The 25,219-nt window shown below is 41.6% G+C and overlaps 2 protein-coding genes across 4 annotated transcripts; both read left to right on the top strand.

Annotated features, from left to right (window-relative positions):
- On the top strand, positions 1 to 10,330 carry dhrs9 (dehydrogenase/reductase (SDR family) member 9). Of its 3 annotated transcripts, none has more exons than XM_036139373.1 (5): positions 1 to 138; positions 6,525 to 6,845; positions 7,935 to 8,193; positions 8,279 to 8,442; positions 9,278 to 10,330. In XM_036139373.1, the coding sequence occupies exons 2-5, from the start codon at positions 6,536 to 6,538 to the stop codon at positions 9,499 to 9,501; spliced, it is 957 nt and encodes a 318-aa protein (XP_035995266.1). In that variant the 5' UTR covers positions 1 to 138; positions 6,525 to 6,535; the 3' UTR covers positions 9,502 to 10,330. The 3 variants fall into 3 exon arrangements, with proteins under 3 accessions (XP_035995266.1, XP_035995268.1, XP_035995267.1); XM_036139375.1 differs by lacking the exon at positions 1 to 138 and adding an exon at positions 637 to 659; XM_036139374.1 differs by lacking the exon at positions 1 to 138 and adding an exon at positions 2,554 to 2,667.
- Positions 9,980 to 24,206, top strand: rdh1 (retinol dehydrogenase 1). The gene is made up of 7 exons (XM_036139372.1): positions 9,980 to 10,043; positions 15,325 to 15,360; positions 16,343 to 16,673; positions 17,679 to 17,937; positions 22,173 to 22,336; positions 22,429 to 22,660; positions 24,119 to 24,206. Exons 1-6 carry the CDS (start codon positions 10,041 to 10,043, stop codon positions 22,653 to 22,655), a joined length of 1,020 nt encoding a protein of 339 aa, XP_035995265.1. The 5' UTR covers positions 9,980 to 10,040; the 3' UTR covers positions 22,656 to 22,660; positions 24,119 to 24,206.
- The last annotated feature ends 1,013 nt before the right edge of the window (positions 24,207 to 25,219 follow it).

Below are 25,219 nucleotides of genomic sequence, written 5' to 3'. Positions count from 1 at the left end.
AGTCAGGGCGGAAAAACACCAAATCTACCCGCAGAGGAGTGAAAACAAAACTTTGTGGCAATTTCCAGTTTATTGCCAGTTCCTTCAGGGATTGGGAGATTGGAGCTCCGATTCATGCAGTGACCGCAGAAAAAGCAGGTGAGTACACAGAGATGTCTTTACGATCCCGGTAATCTGACGTTTTCGGCTAAAAGTCCGGAGGAATGAATATCCCTTAGGAGTCGATTTGTCTGAATATTTTTATTTTTTTTAAAGAAAGAAAAAGAGCTATAGAAAGTTATTTAAAGTGTAAAAACTTTTTTTTAATCAACGTATTTTGGCGTGCATTAATTTGAAACACTGCATTACTTAAAGAAAAGAAAAATTACGCTAAGAAAAAATTTCCCCCGGTGCATTTGTTAATTTTTCTGGAAATTTTAAATTCGCGTCTGTAATCGTACATATGATAAACTGAACAAACTTACATTAAGAGTGTGTATATATTTATACCATCTAAAGTATTAACAACTAATTTCTTGTAATATTTCTAACACCTAATCTGTTGCCGCTCAGGTATATATTAGTTCTACTACTGTGTGCGTGCGTGCGCGCGTCTCGACACATTATTGGGAAAAGTGACGCATAACCAGTTTGTCCAGTTTGCGTTGCACGTGTTTGCGGTAAGCAGAAACAATCAGAGCGCATAACAAGCGAGCGCAGCCGCCTCTCATCAAAACCTGACGGGACACATGCTGGACGAGCCTCCTCCTCTCATCCAGTCCGCTTTTCGTGTTTCCACCTCCCGAGTCCTGCTGAGCCAGTTTCCCAGCCCGGCAGCCTGCAGGAAGCAAACTAGCCGGTGGTGGTGGGGGAGGGCTTTTCCACAGCAGTCCCGGCTAGGATCTTTATAAATGACATTATAGAGCTTTGGCAATATATTTAGTTTTAATTTAGATGTATTCATATCTATCTATCTATCTATCTATCTATCTATCTATCTATCTATCTATCTATAATAGAGCATTAAAAGTATGGGAGCTGATGAAGTGCTGCTTTCCTGCTTTTACATCCACAGGTATCAACAAGCACACCTCATGTAAGTAGGATTGGGGTTATAGGAGTAATGTTTGACTCAGCTTTAAAGCGAGATTCTGGTAATTTTCCATTCTGAAATCCTCAAGGTCTGATATCTATATGTTTTAATCCAGGTGCTGCTTTGAAACCCATTTTACAGTTTTTGCTTACTTCGCTGTATAAACAGTGAGGTCATAGCACCAGTTAACTTACTGGTGCAATGTGTCAAGGTTTTAGATATTTACTTTATATATTTAAAAAAAAAAGCCCAAACAATGGTCAACATGCCGTTCTTGCGGTTTCTAGTCCTGTTAATGAGGTGTCAGAGTTACCAAGGCTTTCTCCAGATGTATGGACTGGAGTAGAGTCCACCTCCCCCACCCGTTGCTGTACGGCAGGATAACTGGCTGAGAGAACGCTACTGATGCGTTTCTTTTCTTTGCCACACTCTTGATGTAGACCAAACTGACCCTTTTGGAAATATTTTGGGTGAAACATAGAAAATCCTAGTTTGCAACCAAATGAGCGCCACCTGTCACCCCCATTAGGACCTCATCCAGAGAGCCTGACTGAACAACCAACTGATAGCTATTATAAAGTGCATAATGACAAAATTATATATTATAAGAACTTAAAACACTTTAAAGTCCTTTAAAACTACTACCACAGTTATTGATTATTCCGGGGGTTTTTTTTATTATTTACCATATACCGTAACTTATACTAATATTCCAACTAATAATTCATGATTTTTAACCGCTGTCAGAATAATTAAATTTTTTTTCCTTTAATAGATCATATTTGACATTTTTATGTAATCTTGATGTAAATGCTACAATAACATGAAATCGTGATGTTTATTTGTTGTTTTTTTCCTTAATGTTATCACACTGTGAGAAGCTCACACCGGCTCATGCTTTAAACTGTGTCGGGTATCAATCAGGGCTGTCCCCTTTGCTTCCCACTGGTTGAAAACTCCGCAACTTCGCTCATTATAATTTGGATAAAAAGACACAATAGAAATCCTGCCGGGTTAGGTGTTCTGTTCTTTTTTTTTTTTTTTTTTTTATTCTCGGTATGGGGTGACGTGTTCCAAAGAGAACAACCCTGTTAACCAAGTCGCCCGTCATGAGGAAGAAGCTTGAACTCATTTCAACTAAATGTCACAATCTTTGTCTTTTACCTCTATCACAGATTTTTTTTTGCAGATATCCAGTCTGACCTTTCCCCTTTTTTTTTTTTTTTTTGCTTCGTATGAAACAAATTACGCTAATAATAAGAAAAGTGTCACAGGAGTATTGTTTTGTCACCTTTTAGGCTGCCTGATCCTGAAATTGCACGAGTCAAAAATAGCTCAGGCTGTTATCTTGTTTTTCTTAACCACGCCTTGTGGGGCTAGATAGTCTCAGGTTTTTGTTAAGGGAAGAGCACTGGCATCTTTTTTTCACGTCGGGCACAGCTTGTTACGGGAAAAGTCAGGATTCCTGTCTAGTGCAGAAACACTTCTACCCCAGCTAGTTTGCTCAATGACCGGTGAGCCAACTTCTTCAAACAGGTTTTTAACAATATGAAGAACATTTAATCTCCCAATTTCTACTTTACTATCCAGACTAGGTATGTAGGCCTTTGCGAAAAACGTCTATCTGTGGAAAAAGTCTATCTGTGGAAAACTTTGGCATTCTGATCATGACTGGAATTCCTTCTCGGTGCTGTTGGGTGTATTTTGTCTTCTTTGGTTTCTTCCTTTATGCGTCTATGAGTCTCTTTACTCTGAGCTGGAAAAGAGTTTCATATTTTAAAATCTTTGCATTTAATCAGTTGATTTGACTTCCTGCGGCAAATTAACGTGTTTTTAACTTTTGGCTTCTAAAGAATTTGAAAAAAGCAGGTGTTGCCGCAGACTCAGGCGACTGAGATAGTTCACTAATCATTCCTCTCTAATAGTTTTTCTAATAGGTCTAGCTTTTTTGCATTCTTAAATCATAGTAAATAGTAGAGCTGCCAAAACGTCAAATCACAGTCAGCTTTTCGATAACGTGTGCCATTTCAAAGTTAGAAAGTGCTTTCATGCTGTATTTGCTGGACTGCTATACTCCAAGTCTTTCTGCATGTCATTAACACACGCTGTTGAGACCCATACCACATACAAATTGGAGTGATGATGAAACACGGAGAAAATATGGGTTAATTACGAGTCTAATTTCTATTGCATTATTTATTTAGTAATGATATCATTGTGTCTTTCCCTAAAGCCTACACATGTATATTTTAGAAATTGTAGCGGCGATTAACTAAAATATAGTCAACATGAACCTGGTTAAGACCCAAACTTGCTTCAGCTCTGATAAATGACACGCTGTGACCATAGGCGGAAAGCACAGCAGGGTCTGGACCACAGACGTATATAAGTAGACGCCTCATTGGGCGCAGGTGTGCACGTCGACGTCACCGCCATATTGTATGTGGCAGAAAGTAGTGAACGTCTATGTTTCCTGTATATATATGTTTTAAGTATTCAGATAGAAAGACATAGATGGAGCTTATATCTACTTGTAAAGCAACATAATAGATTAATTGGTATTGTCAGAACAGAGAGCTATTATCAATGTTTTTAGACATAGATGTGGATAATATACAGTGTGTGTGTGTGTGTATATATATATATCACTGCTGTGATAGGAAAGTCAAACTATAACTAACCTCCAACACTTATTGGATAAGGGGGAACGGTGAGTGTTCAATTTCCGGCACTTTATTTAACAAACAGAGCGGAGATTACATAGATGGATGTAATTGCACCCAACTGTCCGGCCACAGCCCGTCTGCCCTCTTTCTGTCTCCCCTCTGCGTTTGCCTCTCACTAATACCTGACCGCTGCCTTGCCGTGAGACAAAACAAAGACAGCCATGTCCTATTCATTATCCCGCACAGCAAATACGGCAACATTGACCTTGGCAATCAGCGGACAGTAGAGATGATGTGCAGTTCTCCTTGTGTGACGCCACACAGACGTGTTTCCAGTGCTCGCACGTCTGTGTGGCGGCAGGTCATGGTGACTTTAGGATAATAAGCCAACAACAACTGCACAGGTCTTTTGTTTAGAAACGTGATGTCTTCTGAGCAAAGAGAGATATAAATATTGAAGTTAGCCTGTGTTCTCTCCCTTATACATCAATTACGGCAGACACTCAACAAAGCAGAACTGAACTCAATTAGAACTCTTAAACCGAATATCCAGCCTATAGAGGCAACTATAATAATATATATAATATAATAACTCTGACGTTTTTGAGAAGCGTTTGAAACGGTTGGCCGGGGCCCAGCCATTGAGCGCTGCTCAAACTGAGAGAGAGGAAAGGAAGAGAGCAGAACACTGCAAAAGTACACAAAGTATCAAAAACAAAATTGTCACTATGGCTGAATTTCTCGATTAGATATTTGCTCACTTTGAGTCAGATGTGTAACGTGGTTTTTCTTTGGCTTCCCCTCCCCTCAAAAAATACTCTTGAGAAATCTCTTGGTTTATTGTCCCCTCCAGAAATTAAAAGAATTCTCCGCCCCTTGTGACATTTTCAATAAACACTGAACATAGTCATCTGCTAAACATTTAACGTGAAGACCTAACAACATCGTTGCACAAACTGATGCTAGCGCCAACATGTCCTGAAAGCGTCACCAGGTGTGTCTCCCATGGTATTGCAGCATCTAACAACACTATTCTTTTTCCTTCTTTCTATTTTTGTTTTTTATTTTAATTTTTTTTAACCTACAAGGAGACAAATTCCCTTAATTCTTAAACCAAATCTGTTTTGCCATTCATCATTTAGCATTTTGGCAGCAGTTGTGGTCTTCTTTTGACTTGCCTTTGTTATGGTAACGTGCCCGATGCTGTTATGTGGTTACAGGTCTTGCCCTGCAGGCCTGTTAGAACCGGGGATCTTTTAAAACAGACCCGTGCTGCTGAAAAGTATGCAGGATGGGGCTTGTTTTTATTGGGAGGCAATCATTTAGACCTTCACTTTGAAAACGTGGAGCTGGAGCGCACCGAGTATTACGCAGAATCGTAACACACACCCTGTTTGTGTCTCGTTCAAACATAATCTTACAGTGCTTTAGATAAAACACGCATACTTTTCATAATTGCTCATACCTGGGCAGAACTAAGAGAAACTGCTGGCTCAGCGTTTCAAATGTTCCGATTTTTATTAATCAAACGGCATGGCAGGGTTCTACTTTGACCAAACTCTAACCCTGAGTGACTTCCTTAAATTTTAACTTGTATATTTCAGTGTAGACAGACGGCTTTTACTGAAAGTTGTTTTCCGGGAGCAAGAAACACCTTTTATGATAGAATCAGCTCTGTTTTAAATTCAGAGCCGCCTAAAAATCACATTATTGTTATTATTGTTATTATTGCTGCGGCTCACATAGACATACTGTCTTCACGTGCTCCTGACACATTAATCCCGTCTGGGATGCTTATACTATTGACAGGGAGCAAACTAACTTATCAGATGTTCTGCGACACGCTCCGTCTCATTTGTTTTCCGTTATTTCTGTTGCGTAACATTTTGCACAATGCCTACCCAGCGGCAGACTTCGCTCTCAGGTGGATTCCTCTGCTCTGACTGGTCTTTAGACTAAAGTCACCCGAGGAGCAAGCATGCTTCAAATTTCTCTGTTGTTGGACTGGAATTGCATTAAAACACAAAGTTTGTCCCCCGGTTATTTTTCCGTGATTTGCTGTCATTGCAGTTGATCTCTATCAGTTTAAATCTCTTGTCGGGTTACAATTATTTGCACAGCAATGCTTTGTTAATGTCTTATACAGGTGTAGTTCGGTGAACTGGGGGGAAAATTTAAATTGTTTCAATAATTCAATTGAAGATGTGATTGATTCATTACACATAGAGTGATCTATTTAATATCCTTTTTAATAATAATTAAATGCAAGATTTACAGTCCACTGAAAAGAGGACTTAGGTGTAGGTGAGAGACGTTTGACATCTCTGGTATAGGAAGAACTTAAAAAAGGGAAAGTTTGTAGCTCACGTCCCAGATATGTCTGGGACCTTGTGAATTTCCACCTAAGCTTTTGAAAAAGCTTTGTTTCACAATCTTCTTTCTTTCCCTTCAACTTTCCATTGTTATGCTTAGATACAGCTCTCTATGAACACCCAGCTTCTTTAGCGATGACCTTTTGTAGCCAATGACTCTCTGCTGGACAAATTTCAAGTCAGTAGTTTGGCCCCGTGATGCTGTGAGTTATAACATGGTCATAATGTAACATTTCTGTATGAAAATAGCTTTTTTTTTTTTTACTGGTCTCACACAATACTTACATTTTCTGACAAAGTTAATTTTGGGGTTTGTATCCGATTCATAATCATTCTAATAAATGCTAGAAATGTGTGATATTTCTATCTATTTCAGTTTTCGTGGCTAACTTATTTTTTTTTCCTTTTGCCCAGAAATAAAAACAATGTTCCTGTCCATCCTCGGGCTGGTGGCTGTTTGGTACCTCTATCGCTGGTACAAAGAAAGAAAAAGAGTTCCCAACAAGGGGGATAAATATGTGTACATCACCGGCTGCGACTCCGGCTTCGGGAACATGCTGGCCAAGCACCTGGACAAGCTGGGCTTCCGCGTGATCGCGGCCTGCTACACGGAGGCGGGTGAAACTGAGCTGAAGAAGTTCTCCGAGAGGCTGACGGTGGTTTCCCTGGACGTCACCAAGTCTGAAAGCGTCAAAAAGGTGGCGGCTCACATCAAAAGTCTGGTTGGGGAGAAAGGTGAGAGCTTTCCGGCCTGATGTTTGTTTTTATCTCATCAGATGAGCGAGAAGGAATCAGTTGGGGCGATTTTTGTTAGATCTTGGCCTTGTGACCCCGCTGCAGCCTGAAGCAGCAGATTCTCTCGCTGATGTGGCTACTTTTCAGCAGTGTTGTAGTCAAGTCACTATGCCTCGAGTCCGAGTCCAGGTTCGAGTCTCCAGTGTTCAAGTCCGAGTCAAGTCCAAGTCATTAAAAAAAAATCAGAGTCAAGTCCACTACTCATCCGAGTCGAGTCACTATTGATCAAGTCCAGTCCAAGTTAACGTGAACTTCTATGCTCCTTGTATGCACCCTCAAAATAGCCAATACAAATAACGGAATAATATGCTATAAGGCTATAACACTGTAATATTATGAATCTACCATACTATGTACATACTGTAGACATCAGCAGGCACTAGTAAAATCCTATTGATGGGCAAACTCTCTACTGTAGGTGGCGGCATTAGCTAGCCAACCATCATAGCAGTTAACGTTAACTTAACGTAGCATGTCACTTACTTTTCTGGATGCAGTGTTGACAGATGTCGATTGAAATTTGAGGTAGTCCCCAATGTCTCCTCAGTTGTTCTGTTACATATGGAGCATTTTGCACTCAATTTTCTGCCAATGCAGGTGAAATCCTTAAACGCGAAACGGACAATCTTCGGGGCACTCATCTCTCCTCCTGGCATGCCGCAGTGAAAATTAACGTTCGTTGTAGGAACATGCCGTGACGTGTGATGTATGACATGAAGCAGTAACATTCCATTGCACTAATAATTTATATATTAAAATCATACACCAAATACTATTCTAATGACAAATTAAAATTATAGCCTAATGATATAAAAAAAGTTTAGTCTTTTTCTCAATTTCACAGTCAGAATGATCTGAATGTAGGAGTCCGAGTCCAAGTTCAAGTCATCAGTGCTCAAGTCCAAGTCAAGTCACGAGTCTCTAAATTTAGCTAATGACTCAGACTCGAGTTCGAGTCTCGGACTTGAGTACTACAACACTGCTTTTCAGTCCCATCCCAGGATCCATCTTGTGCTCGTGTCGTTTCAGGTCTATGGGCCGTCGTAAACAACGCCGGGGTCGCCACACCGTCCGGTCCCACCGACTGGCTCACCATAGAAGATTTCAAATCCATGCTAGCCGTCAACCTGATGGGAGTGATCGACGTCACCCTCAGCGTGCTGCCGCTCATCAAGAAGGCCCGGGGCAGGGTGGTGAACGTCGCCAGTGTGTTCGGGCGAATCAGCCCGTTCGGGGGACCTTACTGCGTGTCTAAGTATGGAGTGGAGTCCTTCAACGACAGCCTGCGGTAAGAAGAGGTCCGATGCTTGGCTGCTCTTGTTTGAGATTCTGATGAGCGTCTTGTTTGACCTGCATTTATTTATGTGTTTCAGTCTAAATGTGGCGCCGTTTGGAGTCAAAGTTTTGTGCATCGAGCCAGGCTTCTTCAAAACAAGCGTGACTGACACTGTGATGCTGAAAAATAACTTGAAAAGCCTTTGGAATAGATTATCTGAGGAAATGAAGGAGAACTATGGGCAGGTTTACTTGGAGAAAGGTGGGTTTGTTTGTTTGTTTTTTGTTTGTTTTTTACATCTCTTTTTTTCACTGTCCTTAATTACCACCTATTATAAAAAAATACCAGACCCAAGTGGCATACCAAATATTGGTGGACTGTGTCAGATAGGAATGTGAGATCTGGAGCCAGTGTATTCCTTCAAGGACCAGTACACTACAAGCAGGCATAGATTACAAGATTAACTATTAACTTCAGACAGCAGTAATCTGGAATAACATCCATTTAAAAGCAGTTAAATATTTTATCAGAAGAACCTCATAATCATAAATACCTAAAATTCACATTTGATTTTCAAGTGTTTGCAGCTTGAAAATTGATTGCAGCCATTGATTATAAATGAATGTTATAATCAATGGCTCAGCTCATCTAAGATGTTTTTTGTTCCATTAAGTGACAGAAGAGTAAACGTGAAACTGTCCTGAAGTTTTTTTTTTTTTTAACCTTATAGTTTGTGCAGTAAAAGAAAACACATCAATCTACTCTGCTTTTTGGCAAAAGCATTTTAATTTAAACTTGGATAAGCTTTCAGATCCAGGAAGTAAGGAAAAATACATGCACATAAAAACAGTATAAACCTCCCTAAAACAGAAAACTATTGAGTTTGGATTTAGGAATACCTGTAAAAAAAAAGGCAGATTTGAAACTTTGAACAGATAAGTATATTACAGGGTCTTAAGTTTCCAAAGTTTTTTTTTATTTTGAATACATCGGGCATTTTGGTTTAATTGTTTGGGATTTTAACTAAGCTGCAAGCTAAACCTAAACCTTCTGTTGATCTGTATTTAAACTTAATGTGGCTGTGACTCTCTTTCAGCTCTTGATCGGCTGGATAAAACGTTCAGCCAGTTTCGGGATGGGGACCTGATGAAAGTGGTCCACTGCATGGAGCACGCCATCGCGGCCGTCCACCCTCGCAGTCGCTACTCCCCAGGATGGGACGCCAAGTTCTTCTGGCTGCCCATGTCGTACATGCCAACTTGGATTTCAGATCAATTTTTCCTTAGATACAATCCCAGACCTAACGTTTCTGCGCTGTAGTTTCTGAAATGTCTGTGATTTGAGAAGCACCCTCAGCTGATTTGAAGACCACTTTTTTGTTTTATTTTCACAACAATAAACGTGATTTACCTACGAGTATGTCAGCTTTAAATGTCTGTCAGTTGTGTGCATGTCAAACGTTAACATCTTTTACATCTCAAGTCCTGTGATAACTCTGTTTACCCCTTACTTGAAAATGAAGTTATTTGAATGAGTTATGTATTCAGAATGACAATTTCTGCATTTGTTATAAAGAGTAAGCTCAAACAATAATGTGGTGTGTAACTTTTGCTCTTGGATGTCATCAGAGTGGAAAGGGAGGGTAAAGGGAGTGCAGTTATCAAAACCATGGGGCTCACACAATCTTGTTTAGTCTCTTACAAAAGCCCGTGCTGGTGAACCATTTACCCCGCTCCTGTATCCATTATGGACCTTGACTCTGTAGATAGAGCGCAAAACTTCATCTGCTGCTTTGAGTTTTGCTCTGTTAATTTGTGAAGCCGAAGGTGCGGAGCGGCTACTTCTGAAGAGCTGTAACCATGGTATGTTTACATTATTTGTAATATTTCATAGAAGATGGATGAAATCGTCAGCTGTTTTGATCATCATAAAAACCAGTGCAGAGATAAAATGTTACATGTAGGATTTGTGCTTAAAAATATATATATATATTGTACTTACATCTGCTGCCCTCTGGTGGAAAATGAAAGTAATTGCATCGAGGAATCTTTGGCTGTTCTTTTTTTTTTTTTTTTTTTTTTGGATCTGCAAATATTTTTTTGACTTTGAAGTGGTTGTACTCAGAATAAAACAGACTGTGTTTATGTAATGCAGAAGTTTTTTTTACACACTTGGGCCATGTTAATTTTTTTTTTCTACATGCTGATAAAGCACAGCAGTGTGAGTATTATGGTTGGTAGATTGAGTAAAATATGTGACTCCTTTTGATTCAGTGTACTAAATAATCACTGAGAATGCTATACAGCATTCTCACTTATTAAGTTCCTTCAGGTCTTGATTATTATTCCGTACGTTTTTCGCCATCTAACTACTCCTGCATACTTCAACCGATTTAAACTATTTTCGTATCAAAACGTTCAGCTCGTTCACGACATTACTGCTATGTCTTTTGGTAGTTATAACTTTTATAATATTTAAAATATTTAACTTTTTGCTCTTAATGAAATTGAATGGAGAATCCTTTTTTTCCTTTTCAGCTTTTTGACAGCTTACTGCTTCAGCCTACTTTCAGCTAAAAACGCCATTCAACTTTTAAAATGTTCAAATAACCTTCAGCTATCTTCAGCTACTTCAGCTTTTTCATATCTTTCACCATTTTTATATAGTACCTCCTTAAAATAATTTTGCATTTTCATGAAATTCAGAAAAATGAATGCGTTGCTATGGTTGCTAGTAGTGATGGGTCCGGCAACACCGATGCGTCGGCGCATGTGTCGAGCTCATAGAGCAAAACCTGTGTCGATGCGCGTATCGACACAGGAAAGTCACGTGACCGATACAGGAACTGTTTCGAACTGACTGACTGACGTGGCAAACTGTTTCTGCACAGCAGCGCGCACAGCAAAGCTATGCTGCACAGTAAATAAAATCCAAGCTGAACTGTAAACAAAATAACGGTTAATAATGGTTAATTTTTAACCATTTTGCAACTCTAGTGTGATGGTGTACCACAGTCTCGCTCTGTGAGCGTCAGGTGCTGATCGGAGCGCACCACTGATGGATGGGTTGGGCAGACGCCTTTATTGTTGGGCGGGTTGCGCTGTGCGTCTTTGTTCTGAGCGTTGTTTCAGAAAAAACAGCTGATCTACACTTTGTAGAAAGCTGCTACTCTGAGTAGTTCTTCCTTCCTTTGTCATACTCAGCATTTCCGATTTCAGAACAGATGATATTAGTCAGGTAATTAAACACAGCGCCCGATCAACCATTGAACGTGAGCATGAGCATTGAAAGGACATGGCAACAAAAAATTTGTAATAAATAAATAAATAAAAAAGCCAGTCCACAAGCATCCTCGTTCACATTATTTATTGACTGTATTTAAAAAAAAAATCAAATATATGTTTAATTCAAATGAAAATATAAAATAATGCAATGCAACATACAATGATTTAAATTGTATTGTGTATACTTGGTCATCAAATCAGCGTGAGTTAACTCTGTCAACCAGGCTGCCTGTAGGGATTTTTAGGGTCCAGCAGGTGTCAGTATTCAGTGACACAGTATCGACACAGTATCAATACAGTTTGGCAATGTGTCGAAACGCTTCATGACGCCTCATCGACCCATCACTAGTTGCTAGGGAGTTAATTTAGAGTGGCCACTCTGCCGTTCCTATAGATTTTCCTTCTCTGAACAACTTCTTCTCACTCGCTCAATTTTCACTCTATTCAGATAAATTATACATCAAAACGTAGGAATTTTTGTCTGGATTGTGGAAATGTAACCAGCATTGGTGTGGGATTTATAGATTTTTCGCAAATCACTCCAGAGCACCACGGAGCCTAAAAGCTCTCCATTGATTTTCTATGGAGGTGTGGTGAAAAATCACACCTGACATTCCCAAGCGACACATGATTTCACATGGTCGCTACTCCTAAACCGTTTTATGTACAGGCATGAGACTTTCACACATTCATGTCCAGACCCTTCTGGCGCTCACAAAAAAGGAATTTTGTCGATAAATGTTATGATTTTGCCACAGGAATAATTTGTTCGGGAGTAGCGTTTTGGGAAAATGCTAAAACAGGATCAGACTTCCATCCCCCCAAATGAGGCACTTTTCTACATTGTCGCTACTCCTAAACCATTTCATGTACAGGCATGACACTTTCACACATGAATGTCCAGACCCTTCTGGCACTCACAAAAAGGAATTTTGTCGATAACTGTTACGGTTTTTCCGCAGGAACAATTTGTTCGGGAGTAGCGAATGTGCAAAATCCTGAAAACGCTTTGGACCTGCATCCTTCTAAATTATGCACTTTTTTACATCGTTACCATGCCTACACCGATTTTTGAACAAACATAAAAATGAGCACCACAGTCCTCAAAAGCCTGCTGATACTCACGCTGAAAGAATTATTTTGATATCTCTTATACTTTCTCAGCTAGAGTGATTTGTTCGGGACCGTTTTTATAGGATTTTTGAATTTTCGTCAATATTCCCCTTTATTTCATGATTTTTTGAGCCTACATTAAAATATTTCTAGCAAAAACCGATAGTTTGTCTTGTTCTCCTATCCGTTACGAAATAAACGCTGAAAAAATTACGTCTTTACCATTTACGGATCAGGAGATATAAAGTGTTGTGCGAGGCAAAGTTTTCCAATATAATCCAATGGGACTTATTCTGAGCAAAGTGTCTGTACTTCAGTAGAATGGTCCGCTGCAGGTGTGAGCGAGTTTCCATGACGACGGAACTCTGAGGGCCAGAGGGACAGGCTCCATTGGGATAGAATGGCAACTTTCAACATCCACTGCAGTGGCTGTGATTAATGTAGGAATCTAAAATTCACACAGTCACTTCCTCTTGACATTTTAAAAATTTCAAGTGATTTACAGCCATATGTCACTTTTCTGTCCCATTTTGGATTTCACATGCTTTCCTATTGGGCCTTTGCTTCCAACAGGACCTGGCATGATGCCAAGACACGACCCAATTGGCCATTGGCACCCCTTTTAGAGGCACTTCCCAGTACAGGATTTGGACCAAACTGACAGAGTACAATCACCCGGTGATACTGAACACGACCTTGTTAGCGGCTAACAGTTAGCATGTTGCAAACCGGAAGTAGCTCTAGGAAGCTTGTACAAACTTCTGCTTCACAGAGTCTGAACTTCCTTTAGAGAGAAAGCTCCACAAGAAATTTGGCCTACGTCGCATAAAGCATCTCCAAGCTATGAGGTGTCAAACATCCAATGCTTTTCAATGGGGGACCAAAGCCCTCATGTTCCCAGAAATGCATGCCCATATATGGCTACAGTATAGCTCAGATGGAAAGTTCAGGCTTTGCATGCAATTGGTCATCGGATCGAATCCCAGTGTGGGAGACTTAGAGTTTTCGATTATAATCCCCACAGTGTGTATAACAAAACATGTGTGCTGATCCCATGAATAATTTTTTTGTACCACCAGCCATTTTGTGTTACCATGGCAACATTATAAACAACATATTTTCTCCCTATTTGAGGCACATCCCAGTACAGGATTTGGACCAACCTGACAGAGTACAATCACCCGGTGATACTGAACACAACCATGCTAGCAGCTAACGGTTAGCATGTTGCAAACCAGAAGTAGCTTTAGGAAGGTCCTACCAACTTCTGCAGCCGGGGTTGTTCTGCCTTTACAGACAAATAGAGGGCCACAGCTGTGAGGGAGTCTCCATGACAACGCTGCTAGCCAGAGGCTTCTAGGAGGTCCATTGACTTAACATGGCACATTTCGACGGCCACTGCAGGTGCTGTGAAGACCGTAGGAAGCTGAAATTCGCAGTGTTACTTCCCGTTAGTATTTTTGACGGTACCACGAGGCAGGCGCCTTGCTATATTTCTTCAGAAATTTTCTAGTTCTTAATCTTCAAAATCTTCAATTTTTTTTAATTTTTCAAATTTTTCAAATTCCTTAAAAAAATTTCAAATTCTCCAAATTTCTTCAAAATTTTCAAATTCATTCAAATTTTTGAAAATCTTTCAAATTCCTTCAAATTTTTTGAAAATTTTCAAATTTTTCAAATTTCTTCAGATTTTTCAAATTCCTTCAAATATTTCAAATTCTGCAAATTCCTTCAATTTTTTTTAAATTCTTCAAATTTCTTCAAATTTTTTGAATTCCTTCAAATTCTTCTATTTCTTCCAATTCTTCAAATTTTTCAAATTCTTGTAATTAATTCAAATTCTTATTTTTTTCAAATTCTTCAAATCTGATTTCAATGTTTTCTGCATCTTCTGCTCAATCATTCTGCAGATTAGCATTCTCACTCACTGTTACGCAGGAACAGCTTTTTCTAGTTGTTTTTTACAATTGAACTTTCCAGACATAGAATTTGGGGGAAGAAAAGCAGTGAAAGCGCAGTTAAAGTTTCTTCTTCCTTTTGACTTCGTTGTACTAAAGCAGTCAAAACAGAAGGGGATTTTCTTTGCATTATTTGAAATATAAAATTGTAACTTCTTTGTAATTATGTCATAATAAAAATCTTTTAAATTCAAACGTTTGCCGCTAGGAATAAATAATAGTTGATCGAAATATTCTAAAACTATAAATTGGGGAGATGATTTTTAGAGCATTTAAAAAGGCAAATTTAGGCATTTTAGAGATGTCCTTTAACCTGACGTCAATTAAATCAACTCGAGGTGTGTGATCACTGTCATAACCACAAGAAGCCACTAGATGGCGATGAAGTATAAGCAGTATTTATCATCCTACACAGTGCGTGGGGAAATTCAGGCGAATCAGTAGCATGTAAGGGAAAAGATAATAAGATACTGCATAATTGTTAAAAATAGCATTCTTGGATTAAAGCAAATGTGCAACTGAGTAGGGCGAATTTGAAAGGTACACAATTTGAATGTATACTTGAGCATAAAAAAGAGACCAGCTATGTTTATTGAAAATGTGTTTTCCCCTTTTGCAATTATTGATTAAATTAAACCAGGACCATTGTGGTGTGCTAGCTGTGCCTTAATTAAAAAAAAAGCGGTGAAACAAAAAGATGGAAGAATGCTTGTTCCCAAGTTTGTGTGAGGTTGAAAGAGTTGAAAAGTTTTAACTGCTGAAAGTTATTCTAAGTGTTCTCCTCTCAGGTGCCAGTCAATGAAACAGTTCAGTGCTTTGTAGAGGTAAGTTTATTTATTTTTATTCCTCTTTGTGTTAGACCTTCTCCTGTATTTAATTCTCCTCTATTGTTTATGTCTTTTATGAACAACAGGCCTTCAAAAACATTCTCACAACTTCAATGCCTCTGCAAATTCTCACTTATCAGGGTCATGGCAACAACAAACAGGCTAAAATCGGAGGCAACCGGGCTTTCGTTCAGTTCTTCCTGAAAACGTTTCCACACCTATCCAGGAGTCTTTGTCAATTCTGGCAGCGCCAACCTGAGCAACCTGCAGTTGGTGCTCTGCTGGTTTAAAGGACATGGAGGCCCATCCTCTTAGGTGCATTCTGAGTCAGATGCAAATCAATGACCTTCCCATCACTCTCCTGGGTCGTTAGAAGCTATTGCTTGGTGTGAGTGGAGTACTTGGTCACCTGAATAATGACGAGACTGCAGATGTAATCTCTCTGGAACGTGTAGGAGGACCTGGCTGTAAACACTGGGGAGTTGGAAATGCAATCCAGCCTCTCTGTTAAGTGATGTTTTTTCTCATCTGTTCCCCCTGTCCAAAATCTGGACAATGTCGTCAAAAGTGTGTCCTTTGTTCTTGAGGTGCAGGTGGACTGCTGAATCTTGCCCTGAGCTGCTGGCCCTCCTGTGCTGAGCCATGTGTTCATGTAGCTGTTGTTTTCCTTACAGGGGAAATCTGTAAGGGGTCAAATCGTTTTCCCAGCACTACACGCTGGGAGTTCTCAACATTTACACAAGAGCTCCTCTCTCTAACTATTTTCTCATTGAAGTAATGATCATTAGACACTGAACAACTGATCTTTTAGCTTTTCTTAGGCTTTGTATGAGGCATCAAAATGGTAGCACTAAAGCCAACCTAATTATCAACTTCCCTATTTGTGGTTCTAGTACCTTGGCTTAGACGTAATGTTCAGAATGAACAGGGACACCGATTGTTTGGGTGTTACGCTTTTTGTTTGCGTTCTTTCTTTCAGGTACTCCTATCAAATTTGGCCTCAACCTGTGTGTTGCTTCTGGCCTGCTGCGCTGCTGTCCGCTGGTACATCCGAGATTCCTACAAGATCGGTGGTTTTAGTCAGAAGCACGTGTTTATCACGGGCTGTGACAGCGGCTTTGGGAACCTCCTGGCCAGGCAGCTGGACCAGAAAGGCTTCAGGGTTATAGGCGGCTGTCTCACGGAGAAAGGTGCTAAAGATCTAGCAGCAGCGACGTCCCCCAGACTGAAAACCACCCTGCTGGATGTTACAGACAGCGCGAGTATCCGGAGTGCCGTGGAGTTTGTGAGCAGAGAGGTGGAGGACCGAGGTGAGCAAGGACTGGACCACTGATAGGCTAGGGTACCACTGGGAAAGATAAAGATAACTTTTAGCGTACTATCCCCATCCCATTCATCCTCCTACTGGTGCATTTAGCACATTCTCTTCATTCAAAAGGGTGGATAAAAATATTTGTCCATCAGAAATCACAAATCAACACCTTAGATGAGTAAAAACATATATTTCTGAGCTAAAAGGTCCTCAAAACGATCTCGATGTTAACTTTTTTTTAAATTGTTAAAACAGTGTTTAGCACCTTTTTACCTTCATTGTTCAAAACTTCTTGGGCAATTTGGATTTTTATCTGTGAAAATGTTATGAAAAATAAACTTTACCTAATTATATACATCAGCTTATTTCAAACATATTGCTTTTATTTTCCTTAAATCTTATGTTGATAGAGATTTTATAATGTTTTATTGTGTACTTGGAGTCCTAACCTAACAGCACCATTACAGTACAGTCCCTTTATAAGGCAAACAGTACATCTTATAGAGTTCAAATTCAGGTCAAATCAATTGATTCCAATACAATCCGATCATAATTAGGCTTGAATCAACCTAAAGTCTAGTTCAAGCTAAATTATATTAAAATACTGTGGCATGTAGTTCTTTATTTGATAGCAAATAGCTTGTTGCAGCAATCCCTCATCTTCACTAAGCAAGTGGTGACAGTGGGCATCAACAACTACCTTTTAACAAGAAAACATTTCCACCAATTTTACTCCCAGGATGAGCATGAAAGAAAGACATTTACTTAAATATTGAAAGCTAATTAATTCTTTAACGTGGACGATGCCCATTCAGTTTATAATGCAACTTTGGACGGATGTGTCCAGGTTTAGGTTTATCTCTTTAGTGCTCTATGTTGTTCTTAAACAGGGTATAACAACTTGCTGTAGAACAAGATAAATAGCAAACTGTAAAGGTAATGTTTTGCAGGATATTTTGGTTCTTAATGCCAGTCGCTGATGGTCGTCTGTTTTTCCCCACAGGTCTCTGGGGGCTAGTGAATAATGCTGGCAGGTCGATACCCATCGGACCGACACAATGGATGCAACTGGAGGACTTTGCAAAGGTCTTGGACGTGAACCTGATAGGGGTTATTGACGTGACCCTGCAGTTTCTGCCTATCCTGAAGAAAGCCAAGGGCAGAGTGGTGAACGTGGCAAGTATTGCGGGGAGGCTTTCCCTCACCGGAGGAGGATACTGTCTGTCCAAATGGGGAGTGGAAGCATTCTCCGACAGCCTCAGGTAGAGAAATGAAAACCTTTTTTTTTTATTAGAGTCTACTGATGTGTCTCACTATTTTGAAGAGTACTGCCAGATCTTTCTGCACTCCACAGTTTTAAAGGGTCTAGTCAGTATTTTTAAAAATACCCTAATAATAAGGTTCAAAGTTACATAAAGAAAAAGAAACATTTGATGGTTCCCAAACTCCCTCTAGTGGAGGAAAAAGTCTAATGGACCTGGGGAAAAAACATGTCTTTTAAATGTGTTATTAAACTTAAAGGTTAAGGGCTTCAAAGCATTTCTCATGTATCTAAAAAATTATAAGAAGGCCATGAAGTTGCGGTGTCAAACAAAAGTGAGTACACCCTTCACTTTTTGCTAACATTTTATCATATCTTTTCATTGGACAACACCAAAGACATGATACTTTGATACAATGCAGTCAGTTTGCAGTATGTATGAGTGTAAATTTGCTGCCCCTCAAAATATATCAGCACACAGCCATTAATATCTAAATCTAAAAACTGTACCCAATTAGCCATTTTCTCTCCATAGTGGCAATTTGACTTGTTAACAGTAGAAGGCCACAGATGTGAATGGGGAGCATGTGTGTTAAATTTGCCGTCGCCGCTCTCCGACTCGCTCACACTAATCACTGAAAGCTCTACATGGCTCCTCATAGCAAACCTCTGAGGGTCTTGGAAAAAAAAAATGTTGCTCTACATGAAGATGGCTGGCCTCACACAAAACTTGGGGCACAGTTTGGACATTTCCACGTAAAGGTGTCCTCACTTTTGTTGCCAGCAGCTTTTAATGGCTGTGTAATGAGTAGCGTTGCACCGATACCGATACCAGAATCAGCCGGGCCCCCAATACCGCACTAAAATGGTGGTATCGGTATCGGCGAGTTGTCGTTTCATCTGACCTGCGGCCGCATGTCTTGGACACTCGGGTGGAGAGAGGGGCGGAGCTCTCCACCCACCACTACCTGGTGGTGAGTTGGCTCCGATGGTGGGGGAGGAAGCCGGTCAGACCTGGCAGGCCCAAACGTACTGTGAGGGTTTGCTGGGAACGTCTGGCAGAGTCCCCCACTAGACGGAGCTTTAACTCCCACCTCCGGAAGAACTTTGAACATGTCCCGAAGGAGGCGGGGGACATTGAGTCCGAGTGGACCATGTTCCACGCCTCTTTTGTTGAGGCGGCTGGTCTGAGCCGTGGCTGCAAGATTGTCGGTGCATGTCGCGGCTGCAACCCTCGAACACGCTGGTGGACACCAGCGCTGAGGGAAGCCGTCAAGCTGAAGAAGGAGTTTATTGGCCTGTGGGACTCCGGAAGCAGCTGATGTGTACCAGCAGTCGAAGCAAAAACTCAGGCGTGGGAAGAGTTCGGAGAGGCCATGGAGAAAGACTTCCGTACGGCTTCAAAGCGATTCTGGTCCACCATCCAGCGTCTCAGGAGGGGGAAGCAGTGCAGTACCAACACTGTTTACAGTGGGGGTGGTGTGCTGCTGACCTCGACACGGGACGTCGTGCATCGGTGGGCGGAATACTTCAAAGACCTCCTTAATCCCACCAACACGTCTTCCACTGCGGAAGCAGAGCCTGAGGACTCTGGGTCGGGTTCTCCCATCTCAGGTGCTGAGGTCGCCGAGGTGGTTAAAAAGCTCCTCGGTGGCAAGGCCCCGGGGTGGATGAGATTCGCCCTGAGTACCTTAAGGCTCTGGATGTTGTGGGGCTGTGTTGGTTAACGCGGCTCTGCAGCATCGCGTGGACATCGGGGGCAGTTCCCCTGGATTGGCAGACTGGGGTGGTGGTCCCCCTATTTAAAAAGGGGGACCGGAGGGTGTGTTCCAACTACAGAGGAATCACACTCTTAAGCCTCCCTGGTAAGGTCTATTCAGGGGTTCTGGAAAGGAGGGTCCATCGGATAGTTGAATCTCGGATTCAGGAAGAGCAGTGTGGTTTTCGTCCTGGCCGTGGAACACTGGACCAGCTCTACACCCTCAGCAGGATCCTGGAGGGGACATGGGAGTTTGCCCAACCAGTCTACATGTGTTTTGTGGATCTGGAGAAGGCATTCGACCGTGTCCCTCGAGGGATCCTTTGGGGGGTACTCCGGGAGTATGGAGTACCAGGCCCTTTAAAAAGGGCTGTCAGGTCTCTGTACGACTAGTGCCAGAGTCTGGTCCGCATTGCCGGCAGTAAGTCGAACTCGTTTCCGGTGAGAGTTGGACTCCGCCAAGGTTGCCCTTTGTCACAGATTCTGTTCATAACTTTTATGGACAGAATTTCTAGGCACAGCAAAGGTGTTGAGGGGATCCGTTTTGGTGGCCTTAGGATTGCGTCTCTGCTATTCGCGGATGATGTGGTCCTATGGGCTTCATCAGGGCATGATCTACAGCTCCCACTAGAGCGGTTCGCAGCCGAGTGCGAAGCGGCCGGGATGAAAATCAGTGACTCCAAATCCGAGACCATGGTCTTGAACCGGATAAGGGTAGAGCGCCTTCTCCGGATTAGGGAGGATGTGCTGCCCCTAGTGGAGGAGTTCAAGTAAGGCGGTTTGGTGCAGCGTCTGCTGTGAAGCGGGCGCTGTACCGATCCGTTGTGGTGAAGAGAGAGCTGAGCCAAAAGGCAAAGCTCTCGATTTACCGGTCGATCTACGTTCCTACCTTCATCTATGGTCACGAGCTTTGGGTCGTGACCGAAAGAACGAGATCCCGGATACAAACGGCCGAAATGAGTTTTCTCCGTAGTGTGTCTGGGCTCTCCCTTAGAGATAGGGTGAGGAGCTCAGTCATCCGGGGAGGACTCAGAGTAGAGCCGCTGCTCCTCCACGTCAAGAGGAGCCAGTTGAGGTGGCTCGGGCATCTGGTTAGGATGCCTTCCGGACGACTCACTGGTGAGGTATTCCAGGCACGTCCCACCGGCAGGAGGCCCAGGGGAAGGCCCAGGGGAAGACCCAGGACACGCTGGAGGGACTATGTCTCCCGGCTGGCCTGGGAACGCCTTGGGATTCCCCCGGAGGAGCTGGCCCAAGTGGCTGGGGAGAGGGACGTCTGGGCCTCCCTACTGAAGCTGCTACCCCCGCGACCCGACCCCGGATAAGTGAAAGAAGATGGATGGATGGATGGATGGATGGATGGATGGATGGATGGATGGATGGATGGATGGATGGATGGATGGATGGATGGATGGTATCGGCGAGTACCAACAAATAGGGCACCGATACCATTTTGATGTTTGTATGTCACTTGAATGCACCCTTCTCTCTCCCGACACTCACTAGTTCCAATGGATTCACTTTGTATTAGTATTTTCCTGCTTTACAAAGGTAGCAGCTTGACAATGCCATGATGGCAATTATTTTACATCCAAGTAGTATGCAGTTATTCATATATACACACACATCAATTTCAAACAGATGGTATCGGTATGGAATCGGTATCGGCCGATTCTGCACAGCCAGGTATCGGGTATCAATATCGGGGCCAAAAAATGGCATCGGCGTAACACTAGTAACGAGTTACTTTGAGTGGACAGCAAATTGACTATTTTAGAGTTCTCTCATGAAAAGATATTAAATATTTACAAAAATGGTAGGGGGTGTACTCACTTTTGTGAGATGCTTGAGATGAACATCCCCCCAATTACATTGCCTGTATGTTTCTGGCTGTTAATTGGGGTGTTTTATAAGAAAATAAATCTATTTTGAGACATGTTTCAACTATATTAAAGATATGTCCATATATTGGCCTTCTTTCGTTGTTTCCCTCCACCAGGCTCGATACTTTAAGGAAAAGAACCAAACCTTTCAAAACCATTGACCCAATATCTTACGGTTTGATCTTAAAAGTAATAAAATCATGTTTCATCTTGAAAGCGTTTAAGTTAATTTAACATTTAAGTTCAAGAGCCATGAACGTTTTTGCAAAGCATTCTATATGTTGATATAACCCTTTGTGGCTTTGATATGTTTCTTGTGTCTTTCTTGTCACACAGATCATAAATTCTGTAGATATTTTTTTTTAACTTAGCACATGCAAAATATGGAAATTTAAATATTTAGTATGTAAATGGTGAAAATTAGGGACAACTGGGTGTAATGGGATTTACGTAACTGACGACTAGAAAATGGCAAAAGCACTTCCAACAAGATCCTTGGTTGATGTAGAAAATGTGACAACAAGGTGTTGTTTGAGATGACTTTTCTAACAGTCCACAAGGGGTTAAAGTCACATATTGTCTTTATCTGCCCAGGAGGGACATGCATCACTTTGGCATTAAGGTGAGCATCATTGAGCCGGGTTTCTTCAAGACTGGAGTGACCAATGTGGATCTCATCAACGCTGATCTGAGGCGGCTGTGGACGCGCCTTCCTCAAGAAATTAAGGACTCATACAAAGCTACATACCTAGACAACTGTGGGTAGAAGAGCAGCACGTTTAAACCCTCAAAGGAGTTTAACGACGCATTTTAATTCAACGAGTCCTTCCTGACTGTTTTCTTTTTTCAGATATGAGGATACAGGGCTTCTCTATGAACATCCTATGCTCTCCGGATATCTCCAAGGTTACCTGGTGCATGGAGCATGCGCTCACCGCCCAGTATCCACGCACACGTTACGGAGCCGGCTGGGATGCCAAGTTCTTCTGGATCCCTCTGTCCTACCTCCCTTCATTTGTGTTTGACTTTGTTGTAAACATGTTCCTGCCCTCACCTAAAGACACAAGAAACGACTGAATAAGGTATTCATCCTGTAAACAAAAAATAGGACTCTCTACAGGGGTTGGACAATGAAACTGAAACACCTCTCATTTTAGTGTGGGAGGTTTCATGGCTAAATTGGACCAGCCTGGTGGCCAATCTTCATTAATTGCACATTGAACCAATAAGAGGAGAGTGTGAAGGTCCAATTAAAGGGTTAAGAGCACAGTTTTGCTCAAAATATTGCAATGCACACAACATTATGGGTGACATACCAGAGTTCAAAAGAGGACAAATTGTTGGTGCACGTCTTGCTGGCGCATCTGTGACCAAGACAGCAAGTCTTTGTGATGTATCAAGAGCCACAGTATCCAGGGTAATGTCAGCATACCACCAAGAAGGATGAACCACATCCAACAGGATTAACTGTGAATGCAAGAGGAAGCCGTCTGAAAGGGATTTTCGTGTGCTAACCCGGATTGTATCCAAAAAACATAAAACCACGGCTCCCTAAATCACGGCAGAATTAAATGTGCACCTCAACTCTCCTGTGTCCAAAAAAACTGTCCGTCAGGAGCTCCACAGGGTCAATATCCAAGGCCGGGCTGCTATAGCCAAACCTTTGGTCACTCGTGCCAATGCCAATCGTCAGTTTCAATAGTGCAAGGAGCGCAAATCTTGGGCTGTGGACAATTTGAAACATGTATTGTTCTCTGATGAGTCCACCTTTACTGTTTTCCCCACATCCGGGAGAGTTACGGTGTGGAGAAGCGCCAAAGAAGCGTACCATCCAGACTGTTGCATGTCCAGAGTGAAGCATGGGGGTGGATCAGTGATGGTTTGGGCTGCCATATCATGGCATTCCCTTGGCCCCATACTTGTGCTAGATGGGCGCGTCACTGCCAAGGACTACTGAACCATTCTGGAGGACCATGTGCATCCAATGGTTCAAACATTGTATCCTGAAGGAGGTGCCGTGTATCAGGATGACAATGCACTAATACACACAGCAAGACTGGTGAAAGATTGGTTTGATGAACATGAAAGTGAAGTTGAACATCTCCCATGGCCTGCACAGTCACCAGATCTAAATATTATTAAACCACTTTGGGGTGTTTTGGAGGAGCGAGTCAGGAAACATTTTCCTCCACCAGCATTACGTCGTGACCTGGCCACTATCCTGCAAGAAGAATGGCTTAAAATCCCTCTGACCACTGTGCAGGACTTGTATGTCATTCCCAAGACCAATTGACGTTGTATTGGCCGCAAAAGGAGGCCCTAGACCATACTAATACATTATTGTGGTCTAAAACCAGGTGTTTCAGTTTCATTGTCCAACCCCTGTATATTACAGGGTCTTAAGTTTCCAAAGTTTTTTTTTATTTTCATACATCGGGCATTTTGGTTTAATTGTTTTGGATTTGAACTGAGCTGCAAGCTAAGCCTAAACCTTTGGTTGATCTGTATTTAAACTTAATGTTGCTGTGACTCTCTTTCAGCTCTTGATCGGCTGGATAAAGCATTCAGCCAGTTTCGGGATGGGGACCTGATGAAAGTGGTCCACTGCATGGAGCACGCCATCGCGGCCGTCCACCCTCGCAGCCGCTACTCCCCAGGATGGGACGCCAAGTTCTTCTGGCTGCCCATGTCGTACATGCCAATTTGGATTTCAGATCAATTTTTCCTTAGATACAATCCCAGACCTAACGTTTCTATGCTGTAGTTTCTGAAATGTCTGTGATTTGAGAAGCACCCTCAGCTGATTTGAAGACCACTTTTTTGTTTTATTTTCACAACAATAAACGTGATTTACCTACGAGTATGTCAGCTTTAAACGTCTAATGTCAGTTGTGTGCATGTCAAACGTTAACATCTTTTACATCTCAAGTCCTGTGATAACTCTGTTTAACCCTTACTTGAAAATGAAGTTATTTGAACGAGTTATGTATTCAGAATAACAATTTCTGCATTTGTTATAAAGAGTAAGCTCAAACAATAATGTGGTGTGTAACTTTTGCTCTTGGATGTCATCAGAGTGCATTTGAGGTGTAAAGGGAGCGCAGTTATCAAAACCAGGGGGCTCACACAATCTTGTTTAGTCTCTTACACAAGCCTGTGCTGGTGAACCATTTACCCTTGCTCCTGTATCTATTATGGACCTTGACTCTGTAGATAGAGCGCAAAACTTCATCTGCTGCTTGAGTTTTGCTCTGTTAATTTGTGAAGCCGAAGGTGCGGAGCGGCTACTTCTGAAGAGCTGTAACCATGGTATGTTTACATTATTTGTAATATTTAATAGAAGATGGATGAATTCGTCAGCTGTTTTGATCATCATAAAAACCAGTGCAGAGATAAAATGTTACATGTAGGATGTGCTTAAAAAATATATATTTTGTACTACATCTGCTGCCCTCTGGTGGAAAATAAACGTAATTGCATCAAGGAATCTTTGGCTGGTTTTTTTTTTTTTTTTTTGGATCTGCAAATTTTTTTTTTTAATTTGAAGTGGTTGTACTCCGAAAACAGACTGTTTTTATGTATGCAGACGTTTTTTTACACATTGGACCATTGACTTTTTTGTTTTCTACATACTGATAAAG

This window comes from Fundulus heteroclitus, chromosome 7 (genome assembly GCF_011125445.2).
Source record: "Fundulus heteroclitus isolate FHET01 chromosome 7, MU-UCD_Fhet_4.1, whole genome shotgun sequence".
Taxonomy (NCBI): Eukaryota; Metazoa; Chordata; class Actinopteri; order Cyprinodontiformes; family Fundulidae; genus Fundulus; species Fundulus heteroclitus.
This window is presented reverse-complemented; position numbering and strand designations above follow the sequence as displayed.